Source organism: Macaca thibetana, chromosome 17 (genome assembly GCF_024542745.1).
Source record: "Macaca thibetana thibetana isolate TM-01 chromosome 17, ASM2454274v1, whole genome shotgun sequence".
Taxonomy (NCBI): Eukaryota; Metazoa; Chordata; class Mammalia; order Primates; family Cercopithecidae; genus Macaca; species Macaca thibetana.
The window spans coordinates 20,340,842-20,357,323 of NC_065594.1; the positions used below are offsets into that span (position 1 = coordinate 20,340,842).

General features: G+C 37.9%; 1 protein-coding gene across 2 annotated transcripts in view; it reads right to left on the reverse strand.

Moving 5' to 3' along the window:
* The window catches only part of VWA8 (von Willebrand factor A domain containing 8), a 395,340-nt gene that overhangs the window by 132,880 nt on the left and 245,978 nt on the right, over window positions 1-16,482 (reverse strand). For both annotated transcript variants that reach the window (XM_050766153.1, XM_050766152.1), the window contains exons 27-29: window positions 9,060-9,168; window positions 6,851-6,989; window positions 4,230-4,429 (exon numbers count right to left, since the gene is read on the reverse strand). In XM_050766153.1, the coding sequence (XP_050622110.1) occupies window positions 4,230-4,429; window positions 6,851-6,989; window positions 9,060-9,168 (448 nt within the window). The remainder of the gene's footprint in view (window positions 1-4,229; window positions 4,430-6,850; window positions 6,990-9,059; window positions 9,169-16,482) is intronic.

Sequence of the window (16,482 nt, forward strand, 5' to 3'; positions counted from 1 at the left end):
CGCAAGTGAGCAATTTTATTATGTTTGTATTTGACTGGGAGAAAAGTAACCTCTGGATGACCTCAATGTCCCTAAATCTGAAATTCTAAACTTTGTACAGATGTAATAAATAATCTCATGGGGAGTGGGGGAAGGGGAGGGTCTTTATTTTTAGGCATGGCAAAGTTTCCCTTTTCTTACTTAAGATTTTATTTTAGCAAGGAATTTTTGAACAACTTCTTAAACTAACCAGGGACATGCATCTGTAGCAAAGATTTATGTTAAAAAGACAAGGAATAGCCGAATTCATGGAAGGACTTTTCTACAATATTTTTGCTTCATTTTTAGTTAGGGTAGAACGAAGAAGAAGGAATTGATGGCAGTCTACTTATTTTTCATTCCACTAGAATTATTTATCAGTTGTTAAATTTCACAGCTCTGTGCTGTTCACATGGAATTGTACAGGTCTGACATCTTGACAGGGGTAAATTATAAAATAGTTAAGATACCCTCTCTGGGAAAAGAGAAGGCAGTTTAGAGGACAGGTAGAGAGGAAGTATACAGACAAGGTGTGCAGGTCTGCTCAGGGTTCCGAAGCAGTTTTCTGGAAAACTTGAAACTGTGGCCAAAGGGATAAGCAAGGCAGCATATAAGGAGGCAAGGTGCTGGCTATGGAAGTCAAGCACAGCTTCACAATGAAAATCAGATTTTCTTCCATGAAAGTAATTGAAATTAAACAGAGTATTAATTAGCAATGTTACCAAATAACTGGATCTTTTGAGAAAATAAAACTCTTGCTGAGAACCTACAAATCTGGCACTTTCATTAAAGAATTTGTGTATGTAAATTTGACAGTGAATTTGACAGTTGAAAATGTGGCAGGACTGTTTAAATAAATATTCCAAATGTAGTCTCATCCAAATTTGACTGACTTACTAAATTACAAACCACCAAGATATCATGTACCTTTTATGACAGATTGTTTTGGCTACAGAGTTAAATTCAATGGCATCGATACTTTGTTGAAAATCTATAAAGTAAAACCCTCATTCCAATTTTCAGGACATAAACTTTTATAAACAATATCTGGATATTTATAAATTCTGCTCCTAGGAGAAAGTAAAAGTAAAAATAAAAAAGTAAAAACAAAATCAGAAAAATACTTATAACTCAGAATTTATGATAATTTCTGGAGGCACGGACTAAAGTTAACGTTGACTTATTTCCTCAATGAACTACTGACATATTATGCAATACTTTTCTCTTGATTAGTGAAAGTATTATTTCTTGGTAGCACTTTGCTCTTTAAATATTCATAAGTAACAACACTGCATTTAAAAAATATTTTCCTATTATGAGTACTTGTTAAGTTTTCAAACTAATCTTTTTCCCCAAATCTGTAGTGAGGGAGAGAGTAGGTGATGTTTAATTCTGGTAGGGTCAAACCAATCTGCTCTGAATCTCAGTTCTACTATTTCCCTGCCAGACAAGTTATTTGAAGTCTGAGCCTCAGTCTTCTCATATGTAAATGTGGCTAAGAGCTACCCTCACTGGGCAGTTGGAAGAATAACATGAGTAAGTAAGCAATCTCTTACATGTTATGTTGGCAGCATTTAACAATTGATCCTTATCTTTGAGACATTCATCACTTGCATTCCTGGATAACACACTCCTCAGTTTATCCATCTACTCTACTGGTCACTCATTTTCAAACTCCATCATTGATTCTTCCTCATCTTCCTGATTTCTTAAAATTTTACTGCCCCAAGTCTTAGTGTTTGAACTTCTGTTCTCTACATTCAGTCCCTTGGTGAGTTCTTTCAGTCTCATGGCTTTAAAGAACATTTATTTGTTAATGAATTCCAAGCTGGTATATCCTGGTAGGAGCTCTCCATTGAACTCCAGTCTTATCATCTATGTGGATATTTAATGGACATCTCAAACTGAATCTAATATCATCTGAGCTTTCCTCCCAGATTCCTTCCCCATCTTAGTCAATGGCAACTTCAAGTTGCTCAGTCCCTAAATCTTACGGTTGTCCTTTACTCTCTCTCTGACCCCATATATTGGAATTGTTAGGAAATCCTGTTAGTTCTACCTTCAAAATATTTCTAGAATTTGTCATTGCTTATGAGCCCCATCCTCCTCCAAACCACCATGTCTCTTAACTAGTCTCCCTCATTGTGCCTTAGCACCTACAGACTATTCACACAGAGCACCCAGAGAAATCCTTTAATCATGCTAGCTCCCTGCTCAAAACCTCCTCCTGTCTTCCCCTTTTACTCATAGTCAGGATCCAGAAACTTCAATGGCCTACAAGACTCTACACCAGTGGTGCCCAACCTTTTTGGCACCAGGGACCAGTTTCGTGGAAAACTGTCCCATGACTGGAGAGGTGGGGTGGGGGCTGTGTGGTGATTTCAGGATGAAATTGTTCTATCTAAGATCATCAGGCATTAGGTTCTTCAAGGAGCGCACAACCTAGATATCTTGCATGCACAGTTCACAGTAGGGCTCACGGGCCTATGAAAATGCAATGCTGTGGCTAATCTGACAGGAGGTGGAGCTCAGGCAGCAATGCTTCCTTGCCCACCACTTACCTCCTGCTGTGCGGCCCAGTTCCTAACAGGCCAGGAGCCAATACTGGTCTGTGGCCTGGGCGTTAGGGACCCCTACTCTACACAGCCTGCTTCTCACCACCCCCTTCACTTTGCCCCTACTCCAACCCACAGTGTAACCTCTTTATCTCACTTCCTCCTGCTTCCCTCTTTTTTTTTTTTTTTTTTTTTTTGAGACAGAGTCTTGCTCTGTCGCCCAGGCTGGAGTGCAGTGGTGCAATCTCGGCTCACTGCAAGCTCCACCTCCCGGGTTCACGCCATTCTCCTGCCTCAGCCTCCCGAGTAGCTGGGACTACAGGCGCCCGCCACCACACCCGGCTAATTTTTTGTATTTTTAGTAGAGACGGGGTTTCACCGTGTTAGCCAGGATAGTCTCGGTCTCCTGACCTCGTGATCTACCTGTCTCAGCCTCCCAAAGTGCTGGGATTACAGGTGTGAGCCACCATGCCCAGCACTTCCCTCCTATTCAATCTTCCCCATTACACTTCTTTAAAGATGAAGAGGCATGTTTCTAGCCTCTGGGCCTTTAAACCTACTATTCCTTTTGTCTAGAACTCTCTTCTTCCAGATACCTGTTCTCCTCTTCACCTCTCTAAAATCTTTGTTTAAATATCCCCCTTTCAATTAGGCAATCCCTGCCTGCCTTGTTTTAAATTGCAATCTTCTTCCCTATTGTTTCTCACCTTCTAATTTAAGATATAATTACTTATTTTGCTTACTGTCTATCTTCCTACATCAGAATGTAAGCTTTTGAGGACAAGAGTTTTTGGGTACTTTTGGTCACTGCAGTATCCTCAATAGGAGGCACATGATATATATTTGTTGAATGAATAATATGCTTAGTGTAGTACTTGGTATATACTAGTTGATAATAGGTATACAAAAACATTAGGCTCCTTTCTACTGGTATTGAATAGATTAACTTAGACCTTTAGAATTCTCACTAATTGAAATCTGTCTTCGGATCTATATGTTTTGTTTGGAGTTATTTTTAGCCTGAGTCCGGGCATCTGTGCTTGTCACTAGTACAATCTTAGTGCACTAATCCATAGTAATGATGGACAGAACTTGAGCATCATTAGATACTGATGGATCTCACTGTATTCCATTTGGTGTATTTACATGGCTATCTCTACCAAAAAACGTCATTCAGGTCTCAGATAAAATGTCATCTCCTAAAAGGTGATATCTCAGCACTCTTTTTAATACCATTCACTTTCTCAATTCTTCCTACCCCATCCCCATCACTCCCTTGGACATTACTCTGTTTCTATATGTAACAATTATCATTACCTGAAACTGGCATGTTCATTTGTTGGTTTACTGGTCTATCTCCCCAAAGTGAGTGGAAGCTTCATAACAAAGAATCATCTGACCTCAGATGTCAATAGTGTCGAGGGTGAAAAACCCTGACTTACCTGTTTCTAGATTTATAGGTCATGTTGAAGTCTCTAGAGAAAGCAAGATATTAGCCTGCCTTTGTGGTACTGATAAAATGCAACTCCTGACCCATCCCCTCCAGCTCCTCTCCTTGATCATCATGAAAGCACATCTTTTCAGTTATAGGTTTCTAATCACCCTTGCCTTTCATGTAAGTCATTCTTCACATCATTGTAGCCTGGTGTGCATTACCTGCTGCTCATGGAGAACCACTTGACCTTTGAGAGGACTTCCCAGCGGTGCCACTGTCATAAAAGGGTGCCAAATGCCATTGGCTGTTCTTGTGAAGATATCAAAAAAGTCCACAAAGAAGCCACTTTCCCCAGTCATATTCATAAAGTACAGGGAAGCAGGATTGCATGTAACGACATAGAGAGTATTTTGCTCATTTTCTGAAATGACAAAAAGGTGTTAATTTTGTGGCTGGCAACCAATTTTCTAATTGGCCAAGAGGGCTAGTGAAAACTGAATCATGAATACACAGCTGGAACATGGAGTTGGAACTCAGCAGATGATTTGTATCATGGCTTGATTAGGCTGAAAAGACCATGACAAGCAACTTAGTTTCGACCCTAAATGTAGATAGGGTCACAACTATCTATCTGAAAAAAATTGATTGTCTATTTGTTCCCCAAAGAATGTCATAATATCTTGTGATAAAACCATTAAATATTAAACAATCCTCAATGTCAGGAAATTCTTCCTTGTATGACAGTAACGTGCTTAGTGCTACAGTGAAGGTCTGTTCTCTTGTTGGTTCAGATGGACACCAGTTGGTCAACATCTTTTATCTGCTAATCTTGCATTTTCCAGACAGTTACTAGCTCTTTAAGATTTTCTAGCTGTAAATAAGTAATTCCATTTAAAAAATCTTAGCTCTATGGATCTTATTTTCCAAACTTTTGTTCATATTTGAGTATTTCTTACTATAAAATCTCTGTCTTTTCAATCTGGGTACCTAAGTCCATTTCCTTCCATTTGAAGAAGTCAGTGCTTCTTCAAAGTTTCAAGTGCCTGTGAATCACCTGGGCATCTAATAAAACTGCAGACTTCAGGAGGTTTGGGGTGTGGTTTCAGATTCTGCCTTTCCAACAAATTTCCAGGAGAGGCTAATGCTGCTGGTTTGAGGTCCCCCCTTTTGAGGAGCCAGGCTCTGGACTAAGTTTCTCATAATCTCTTATGTGGGAACCGTTGAAGCAAGGGATTAAGCTACTTTTGCATAATAAATGGTATCAGCATCACCTATCACCCAGGTATCTATTTTACAGTGGTCATATTTTCCAAACCCCAAATTAAGACATGAGATACGACAATAAGATACGTCATTTAAATTTGGGACTACATCACGCCTGTAATCCCAGCACTTTGGGAGGCCGAGGTGGGTGGATCATGAGGTCAGGAGATCGAGACCATCCTGGCTAACACAGTGAAACCCCGTCTCTACTAAAAATACACAAAAATTAGCCGGGTGTGGTGGCGGGCGCTTGTAGTCCCAGCTATTCAGGAGGTGGAGGCAGGAGAATGGCGTGAACCTGGGAGGTGGAGCTTGCAGTGAGCCGAGATTGTGCCACTGCACTCCATCCTGGGCTACAGAGCCAGACTCTGTCCAAAAAAAAAATTGGGACTACCCTGAAAAATCGGGAACACATGTGTGTGTCTGTGTGCGTGCATGTGTACCATATCTATATATTATATATAATGACATATTATACATATCACACATATTATATATAAAGCTACAGTAAATTTAAATAAATAAGCTAACTGATAAGAAACACAAGTCAACAGAAGGACTGAAAAAGACACACTTTTTTAGTAGACGATGCAAACTGTAGATGTTACAGTGTCAGTTATCAGAACCACAGAATTTATAATTTATGGATCTTTTATAATGCTTCCATTATCAACACAAATAAGTTCTAGTCAACATTTATTGAGCATCTTCCTGCGTAATATAGGGCACTGGGAATATAGTAAAAGTGTTAACAGAAATGTCCTTAATAAACTCATTAACTATTTTCTCTTTTTGCAGGCATTAAATGCAGTTCAGTCTTTGTCTTAAACATACAGATACAAGATTGACATTTATCTTTTACCAATTTTAAAAAACTGTATATTTTTAAAAGCACGTATTTTTATTTAAAATGGCAGATTTGTAGAATAAACTATATCAACAGAACTTAAAGGCAAAAAAACAAGATACCAATTTTTGCCTCAACAATTCTCATCTTAGTCAAGTTAGAGACTCTCTCCCTTCCCCCAGCCACCACTTCTGTTTATATCACCTTAGTAACTGACAGCAGTTGAGGAACTTCTGCCAAAATGTACCCAGGGCCCACTGCATGAATCAGTAGGTAATGGCAACAGTCCAGAAGTGTGGATGCCAAAAATTCACATTCTTTATTTGCCATCCTTTACAATTAGAAGTTTAATGACTGCAAATCACTCCAGCCCTACTTTCATGGTTCATGTAATCACCAAACTGGAATCTGAGCCAAAAAACCCAATGTTTTTCCTTTTTATTTTTCCCTTCTATTTTTAGCACATGCCTGGGTGTGTTTAACTTTGTGCTACAATTGTAATGAGAAACAGACATATGCATACAAACTCAGCAGTGCTTATGTGGATTCCACAATAGCATTTTGTTAGGTTGTTAGAGGAAATTAGTTCTAAATTACATATAATTGCTATCCAATCCAAGAATGACAGACATCAAGTCTATCATAAACTTTTTGATGTCTAGAGATTATTTTAATCCCTCTTTTAAAAAAACATATGCAGTAAAGAAAGATCAAAAGAATAAGCGGACATACCATGTGATGTAGCAATGTCACAGATTATATTAACTTCATTCAGCGGTATTCTCCAGGAGGCACATTCTTCAGTAAAGTTTAGGGATCTTTCTTCATGTCTTTCTATTGGATACTCCTGTATATTTATAAGTGCTGGACCCTACAATAAAGCAGTTATCTCAGTGAAGACATTTTGGTTGTCACCAAAATGTAGAAAAGCTAAAGTTCTTCCAAAATATAAACTTTAAATTCAAGTATTTAATATCCTGCTCTTTTTTCAATTTATTGATAGGCTTAGTACTCATAACAATAATAATAATACATTTGCATTTATAAATGCTTTCACATATGCTATCTTACTTAATTTCTCACTTTTTCTTTTTACTCACGAAATACACCAGATGTAAAATCCCATAGCATTTCCATTTCTTCATTCCTTCCTAAGGCGAGAGCCAGTTTTGAACTCCAAGTCTCAGGACCCAGAGCTGTCCAAACCCAGAATAATTTGCAAATGAATGAGCCAGAGCCTGATACATTTCCATTGTGAAGAAGGATTTTTATGTCATTACACAGAAATGTAATGGTTAAACCTGGGTATTTTAAATTAAATGCAAAACATGTGGCATTTGAAATTTTTTAAAAAACCAAACTTACTGATAATCACTAGTGTTACTTATGAAAGAGTATTTCACGCATGGTGATAATTATTCAATATAAATATAAGCAGAGTACCTAATTTAATAATGTTAAGAATATTAGTTCTGGGTACTTAGATATGACTTCTTGAAAGAACACTAGAGATGTAAGCAAAATTCCAGTGATTTGCATGCCCTACAGTCCTTAATCAAAAATGTTTGGACTAGATATTGGCATCCATGTCCCCTGCCCACCACCCCTCTTCTATGTAGTCTATATCTCAGGGGCTAGGGGAGTAAGAAACTGCATTTCTCATACTCCCTTTAGAAAGGATCCTGGTAGCCAGGCACAGTGGCTCACGCCTGTAATCCCAGCACTTTGGGAGGCTGAGGCGGGTGGATCACGAGGTCAGGAGATCGAGACCACTCTGGCTAACACAGTGAAACCCCCTCTCTACTAAAAATACAAAACATTAGCTGGGCATGGTGGAGGGCGCCTGTGGTCCCAGCTACTCGGGTGGCTGAGGCAGGAGAATGGCGTGAATCCGGGAGGCGGAGCTTGCAGTGAGCCGAGATCGTGCCACTGAACTCCAGCCTGGGTGACAGAACAAGACTCCGTCTCAGTAATAATAATAATAAATAGAAAGCATTCTGGAAATGATTTAGGTTTTGCCAATTAAATGCACTTGAATGAGATCTGGAAGGCAGAAAAGAGGTAGTGGCCATCTTCCTGCAGTAATAGCACACAAGGAGGCTCTGACAAAAATGAACAGTCAGATTAGCACATGTCTGGGTGTGTTTCACTTTGTCTTACTGTAAGGGTTGACAAACTAGGGCCTGCAGGCCAGGTCTGACCCATAGCCTGTTTTTTTTGTAAATAAAATTCTGGTGAAACACAGCCACTTCCACTTGTTTACGTACTGCCAAGGCTGCTTTTGCACTATATGGCAGAGTTGAGTGGTTGCAACAGAATCTGTATGGTTACAAAGCCTAAAAAATATTGACTCTGTGGTCCTTTAGAGAAAATGTTTGCTGACGCTGCTCTACTGTGCTGCCCTCAGCAGCAGCAATGGCAGCAGAAGCAGAAATACTGATCTTGAAATTACAAGTCCAGTGTTGCCCCTCAACTTCTGTTCCTGCTGCCCTTTCTAATGATTTTACAAGCATCTAATTTCTCACAGTAAATTCCTTTCTGCTTGAAATACCTAGAGGGACTGCTATTGCAACTAGTGACTGATAGTTCTTTCTTTTCCTTTCACATGAAGCCTGAACCTGGCAACAATGTGTGGCTAAAGAGGCCAAAAATCAAAAAGCACAAAGTTTTAATCCTATTAGCATAAGACAAATATCACAGAGCAACTTTCCTAGGAAAATATGTAACATACCTGACTCTCATCATCCAATTAGCTCTTTAGAAATTCTATCTAGCCTTTAGGAATTGTCTACTGAGAGGCCAGCCTGATCAGAAAGTTAGAGCAGAAGCTAAAATAACATCAGAACAAACCATTTCTGAGATTGTTTGGATTATCTCCAGGAAAGATACAGCAAAATTTATAAGGTTCAATATTTTAAGAGAAAATAATGATGATATTAACCTTTATGTCTATATGATGAGTTTCCACTGGACACAAGAGTTTTTGCATCCCACTTCTTGCCTGACCAATTGTCCAGTAGCCCATGAACGTCTGTTCTGGCAGAGGCAACCTGTTAAGGATGATTTGCAAAGTAAATATTTCTTATTGTATCCAAGTCACAGAAAAAAAAATAACAAGCCATCTATTACCAACCATACAAATAAATTTGAAGAACGCTTTACTTAGAAGTGAGTTATACTTCATTTCATTAAAAGATAGTGTATAAAATCATGTTTAAAATATACTTTAAGACAAAAAAGATCCCACATTTCAGAAACTCAGAAGGTAAGGCAAGGTCCTGTTTTTACTTTAATGACAAATATAATTGATTTACATACATACTCCTTTGAATTGTAGTAATTTAACATCTACGTTTCTGGTAGAGTATAGGAAAACTTTTTCTAAAAATTGGAGCAATCTATCAATTTTTTCAGTCTATTCTTTTTTTTGAGACGGAGTTTCACTCTTGTTGCCCAGGCTGGAGTGCAATTGTGCGATATAGGCTCACCGCAACCTCCGCCTCCTGGGTTCAAGCAATTCTTTTGTTTTAGCCTTCCTGAGTAACTGGGATTACAGGCATGCACCACCACGCCTGGCTAATTTTGTATTTTTAGTAGAGGTGGGGTTTCTCCATGTTGGTCAGGCTGGTCTCGACCTCAGGTGATCTGCCTGCCTTGGCCTCCCAAAGTGCTGGGATTACAGGCATGAGCCACCGCGCCCAGCCTATTCTTTTAAATTTGGAATCAAATAATAAAGAGTACACGATACTACTAGTCTCACTTTGTATGTTGTATACGGCAAGTTTCATAGGCTTTATTTGGGCATCTTAATTTTTTTACTTTGAATTAAAACATAAAGTACATACTAAAATGTCCAGATAAATACGTCAGCTCTGCACACATGTGTAACCAGTACCCAAAGAGGTAGAGCATTACTGGAATCCAGAAGCACCTGTGGGGCCACTTTCAGCATTAACCCACCAAGGGAGCTATATGCTGATTTCTAATGCAATCATTCTGTATTTAGATTCCCTTTTATTTAAAATGACTTTCAGATAAGGTGATTTGCCAAAACCAATATGGCAATACTAAAGTATAAAACAGCAGATAATTTTTTTAAGTCTTCATTTTTTTTTCTTTGAGACAGGGTCTCACTCTGTCACCCAGGCTGGAGGGCAGTAGTGCAATCACAGCTCACTGCATCCTTGAACTTCTGGACTCATGATCCTCCCACCTCGTCCTCCTGATTAGCAGGAACTACAGGCATGCAAAACTATGCCTGGCTAATTTTTTTATTTTTAATTTTTTAGTAGAAGTAGTAGAAGCAGGGTCTTGCTGTGTTGCCCAGGCTGGTCTCAAACTTCTGGACTCAAGTGATCCTCCTGCTTCAGCCTCCAAAAGTGCTGGGATTACAAGTGTAAGCCAAGTCTTCACTTTTTAATCATACTATCTTTTATTCAAGTCTTTAAAATAGGAACCATTGATTTGTCATTTAATGCATTAGAAATTTAGTGATTCAGAGTTAAAAGCTCTCTAAAAATAAAATGCACATGGTTACAAATTGAAATGTATCCTTGGAATGAGTTTGATGATCATTAAAAGAACACATGTTTATATTGAGAAATTATTTTATTTACAGTAAAAAAGTAGTCTGACATAATATTTCCATATGCTTAATAAGATCATGTAAGGCTAAGTTTTTTTTGCATAAAATAATGGAAGCAAACATTCTAGTAGAATATGCTTTTCGTCCCTTTTGAATGCTAATGTTTATCACAAGAGGAAAGAAATTAAAAAGAAACTAACATTGAAATTCTTCTAAGTCATATGACATAAATCTCTCAAAAGTACACACACACACTTTTGAATCTATCGTCTAAAATATATTTTAAGTATCTGGACAATTATCTCAATCGGTGACCCACTTACTCTCATCTTTTTACCAGGAAAGAATGTGTGTGTGCAGGGGGTCAGGAGGAGGGTACTGAATTAGAGAAATAAAGGGGTCTTACAATTACTGTTTTCTTTTTTTTGAATGTAATAAAAATACATTTCTGTGTTAACAGGCCAGATCTTGAAAACATAGACTGGGATCTCTCTTTTAGTCTAGGGAATAAACTCTATTTTACACTTGCTTTCAGCAGTTCACGGAAGGAGAATTGGGGCTCCAAATGTAGAAACAGAAAAATAAAAGAAACAGATACACTTAATATTCTGCCAGCATAGAAGACATAATGTAACAGACTGTAAGAGATTTGGGTTTTAGTTCTAGTTCTTTTATTAACCTGCTATATAAACTTGGGAAGGGGAAAGTCCATCGTTTTCTCTAAGTATTAATTTCTTTCTTTTTTTGCCTTTTTGACTTTGCTTGATATTAATTTCTTCATTTGTGAAATGAAGGGAATGATCTGTAAAGGTCGTTACAGCTTGGGGAGTCTGTGATGATCAAGGAAGAGAGTAGAGAGGAGTGTCACTGGTAAGTTTTATAGTCTTGCATTGTCTTGATACTCTGAAGTGAAAATAATCAGAATGAAAATATCTATACTTACCAACAGAACAGATTCCCTGATAGATACACATGCTTTATTAAAGCATATAAAAACAAACTCTGGATACATCCCAAATTGGTTCTTTGAAGACAACAGAAACAGTTTCACATCTTGAAATTTAATTTAATTCAGGGGAGATCATTAATTAAATGATCTTTGGTTGATACCTAGCCTAAAAAATTGATCTAATATATTCTTTCATAAATCTTACAAAACTATCATACAAATGCTTAAAAAAAAAACCCCTTCATCCATTTGAGGAAAAGTAACTTTGCTCAACTTTCAGGTTTTACTGACAATGCCAGGCATGTTCATAAAATCTGGTTTGAACTTGCCAACTCATTCTAAATAACAGTCATGGAAATTATACGTTGCCTGGTTCTATATAAAAATAGCACTGGCTGTTTGGTTGGCAGGGTATGGGAAGGACCTTCAGGTACCCTATATAGAATCTATTCCAGAACCACATAACATGATGCTATTGGCAATAATAACTAAACTGAAAGACACATAACACAGGGTGTCCTGGAGTTACACAATCAAACTGACACCATTCTGTCCCTTGCTAACATGGGGTATTATTGTTTCTGGACTATTACTGTAGGCTCTAGGCTGGCCAAACTGAGGTAAACCCAAGCCCCTCATTTATTTTCTACTACTAAGACCTCCGAATAAGCTGTGGGAAAATTTGACCATTACTAACTTTCTCTCCCTTGGTAAGTTAGTAGTCAGGGGAAAGCGGAAGCATTATATTATATTTCGGTACGTGAGCAAGCTTTGGAATTTGAAACATAATCAACATTAATTTAGGGGAAACTCTAAATAACCAGTTAGCAAAAGCCCCTCTATTCTCTTAGTGAACTACGTCATCCAACTCTGACCAGACTTAAGTTTTAATATCTGATTAAAACAATAATGGCATTTTCCATGGCTTTAAGACTTTGTCACTTGTATTGTTTAACTTTGTTAAAGTCCCAGCTAGAATGATGTGTGAATTTGATTTCATGGGGAAGGAGGAGGAACTTAAGGCCCATAAATAGCACTGCTTTTTATCTTCAATGTCATTCATGAATTTATGTTTTTTTAAAACAGCGAAGTATTTTAGTTCCTATGTTTGGTGTTTCTTAATCCCTTGTGGAAATGATAATAAGGATCTGGAAGTAAAAGTTTGGACTAAAAGAAAGGTGAGTATTGCAATTATGACTCAGGTCAAATTATAGTACTTGAGCAACTTACAGAAAGAATAAAAAAGGTTTTCTTTTTTTTTTTAAACACACATACAATTCATAACATGATGCATATGGACACCAAAGTCAAGTACTATAGTCTGAATGACATGCAAGAGATTTGTCTAAGACTGCTTCCATAAATTGGTGAGCTGGGTTTTAAAGAGTATGTTCTGGCAAATTTCTGCCTTCTCTGAACATTTGCCAACACTATTTTTGGAATATGAAAGAAAACACATGAAACAGATTTGGATCTTTCTAGGGGCATTATGCAATTGGAAGTTGTTGACATACCTATTATCAACAATTCCTAAAACATTTCCTTACCACAAGAACTACTAATTTTCATGGGAATAACGGAACCCTTCAGGGCTGTTCCACCAACTTCCAAAAATTCAACAATTACTACCATCTTTGAGAAGAAAAATAACAACTCCAATTTTAGCAGGCCTCGCTCATTCCTGATGTTTTAAATCTAACTTCTGGCAAAAATTAAGTTGGGTTGTCCAACAAAGTTCACTGGAGCCTTTCATGGAATAGCCCTGACTAATAATTCTGGCTTTGTGCTCATCCCTTCCTCTCAGTCTCAGCTACCTCAAACTCTTACTTGCTATTCCTGAACATGCTATGCATTTTCATGCTTCCAGGAGGCCATTACCTCCACTTAGAATTCCTTTCTGCTCCAGCCTCCTTGGTGAAATCCTTCTTATTCCCAAGTGCCAATTCAAATGTTACTCCCACTTGCATTACTCCTCACTCCTCTATATTCCTTTCTGGGAAAAATGAATTCCTTACATTTCTGGGTTTCCACATAAATTTATACATACAAAACTCCTAGAAACTCTTAGAATAAAGTTCTACAGAATCTGTAATTTTCACATTAAAGACCTGAGAGAGAAAAAAATTTAGAGAGCAGGTCAGAACTAAGAAATCCCTTAAAATATTTTCATATGTACTAAAAGAAAAAGCCAGCACATTAAAGAGAGATGCCCCTTTACATACTTTAGTAACAATGGATACAATTATTAATTCCCAGTAATATGTTCCTTTATTTGCTAGAAACTTCAGAATGTCACTTCCCTATGGTCTCACAGGATGTTGGTAAGTTAATTTTGCTTTGCTACAAATGATGTATATGTGAGTATTTGTACATATTTTCCCTTTCTGTGCTTGGTTCTGCATTTAGAAATTAGGGCTTCCACTTCATAACTTAGACTTGTATACTTCTGCCACCTAGGTCCAGAAGAGATCACAGAAATGCAGAGTAATCTAGATTTATGAGATGGAAGATTTTGGGAAATTTGCTATTCTTGGCAGGCACTTCTCAAATATACTCCCTGATACCCAGAACGACACTGTAGTCTAGTGCTGTTGCCCAGCGTCACTCAGTGCCAATGCAGACGTTGTCAACTTGCTCCACACATCTCTGGCTCTCTTCCTCCTCACGGAAGTTGCAAGACTACAGTTCTGGGGCCAGGGTTTCCTTTCCTTAATCTTTCTTCACGTTTCACTGAAAAAATGTCTTCTCTCTTTCTGCCATCTGCTTTATCAGCTGCATCTTAGTATTTTCTAATCTTACGTTCTTTCCTTTTCTAATCATCCACAACAAGATAACTGGGACTGAAACTCTCCCAGTTGTTGAAAACTTTCCCAGAGACAAATTTCCTGTATTTCTCACAAGAAGGACTCACAGGATGAAAACCCTACTGTGAATATAGCACTTTGAATATAACATTGCATAATAAGGTTGGTAGTTTTACATGTTTTCCTTACTAGAGTGTTAATGCATCGAGAGTAAGCTTTACATCTTATTCATTTGGATCTCTAGTATTCAGAATCCATCAGTTCTGCCACCTAATCCTCTCTTGCTGTTGTACTTCTATTTCATTGCCACCACCACAATGTGGGCCTCATTCTTCATCACCTGGGTTACTGCAACTGCTTTGCAACAGGTCTTCCTGCCTTTAGGTTCACCACCTTTCAGTTTATTACCTTTAGAAAACCAAAGAGGAGGAGTCTTTTTAAATTAGAAAGGTAACCATGTTGTTCTCTGATTGAAACTCTGATCTCTTTCTTTCAGCCTCACCATTCAGCATGCTCTCACTTAACCCTGAGTTAGTTGCCAAACAGTCTTTAGTTTCCAAAATGCACCATGTTTTCTTAAAATGTCTCCAGTGTTCTTCGCTTCTTTATTTGCCTGGAGAATACTTTAATGATTCAGCTTCTCTCTTCACTGACTCTTCCCCAGGGCAGATGGCTGTAATCCTGACTCTTGGTTCCCTCTTGTGGGGCTCTAACTTCACATGAGTCACTCTGTCTCTCTCTCTCTCTTTTTTTTTTAAGGAAACAGGGTCTAGCTATGTTGCCCAGCTGGATTGCACCACTAGGTGCAATCATCGTGCTCCACAGCCTTGAACTTACAGGCTCAAGGAATCCTCCTGCCTTAGCCTCCTGAGTAGCTGGGACTACAGGCATGCACCACCACTCCTGGCTACAAGTCAATCTTTCACTTGACAGCTTTCCCAGTTAATTGTGATGGCTTCGAAGGCAGATGATAACTCTTCATCACCTTTGTAATTCACACTCCCTATACGCTGTTTACCACTAAGTAAGTGTCTGGTAAATGAAAGAATGTTTGGTTATATTATAACTGCCAACATTTTGACCTACTTGTTTCTCATCTCAATGGCAATTTGCAAACTACTATGGTAAATTTTCGCTTTGCATTCTGATTATATGTCAACCATCTCCTTCACTTACAAGCCTCAACGAATGATGCACTCTACTTTGCAGGTTTATTTAGAAATGATAGCTACAGGTGGGGATTGGTGATTTCTATTCAGCTAGGAGACAGGCTCTCATAAAACATCACTTTTAAATGCTTAAGGGATCAAGAATCATTCTGTGCTACTGCATGCATGAGAGAAGATTCACAGATCTTGAAAGTTTCTATGTAGATTTGATATTTTCTTATTTTTTGTATCCCCATAAATGAGCTAAAAGCAAATGGAATAGCTGTGAAGCTACTTCATAATATGCCAAGAGAATACAAGGCAAAGACTATGACAATATAAAACTCATCACCACTCTTCTGCTTATGACACTTTTGAGGTGTCATTAAGTAGACCTTATCATTTTTGAAACTAACAGCTCTTTTCTGAAATGAAATTAAATAGTCATTCAGAGTGGAATTGTACACCTTAGAACTCCATGATCAACATCATGAACTTATTTGAAAAAACTATGATTACAAAAGGAAAATTATGGCATATAATAGTTTGGGAAAATGAAAGAAAGGCACAAAACTTTAAACAAAGGATATTTTATGTTAGTATGATAAACAGTAAATTGATAATCATTCGGACTTTCAAAGAGAAATCTAATAAAAGTATTCCAAAGAGAGGCCCTGGCAGGGGTGTTCTTTTTGATGCCTCTGATACTTTGAAGACTCCATAGTTGTTCTCTGTTAGAGAAGTAGCAGCTGCTATTGATGGCAAAACTATGTAAACTTTTAAAGCAGAAAACCAATTCTAGGCAGATATCCTTTCAAGGACAAATTCAAAAGAGATGAAGCTTTCTATCTGCAAATATGCACATCTGGCAGTGCTCT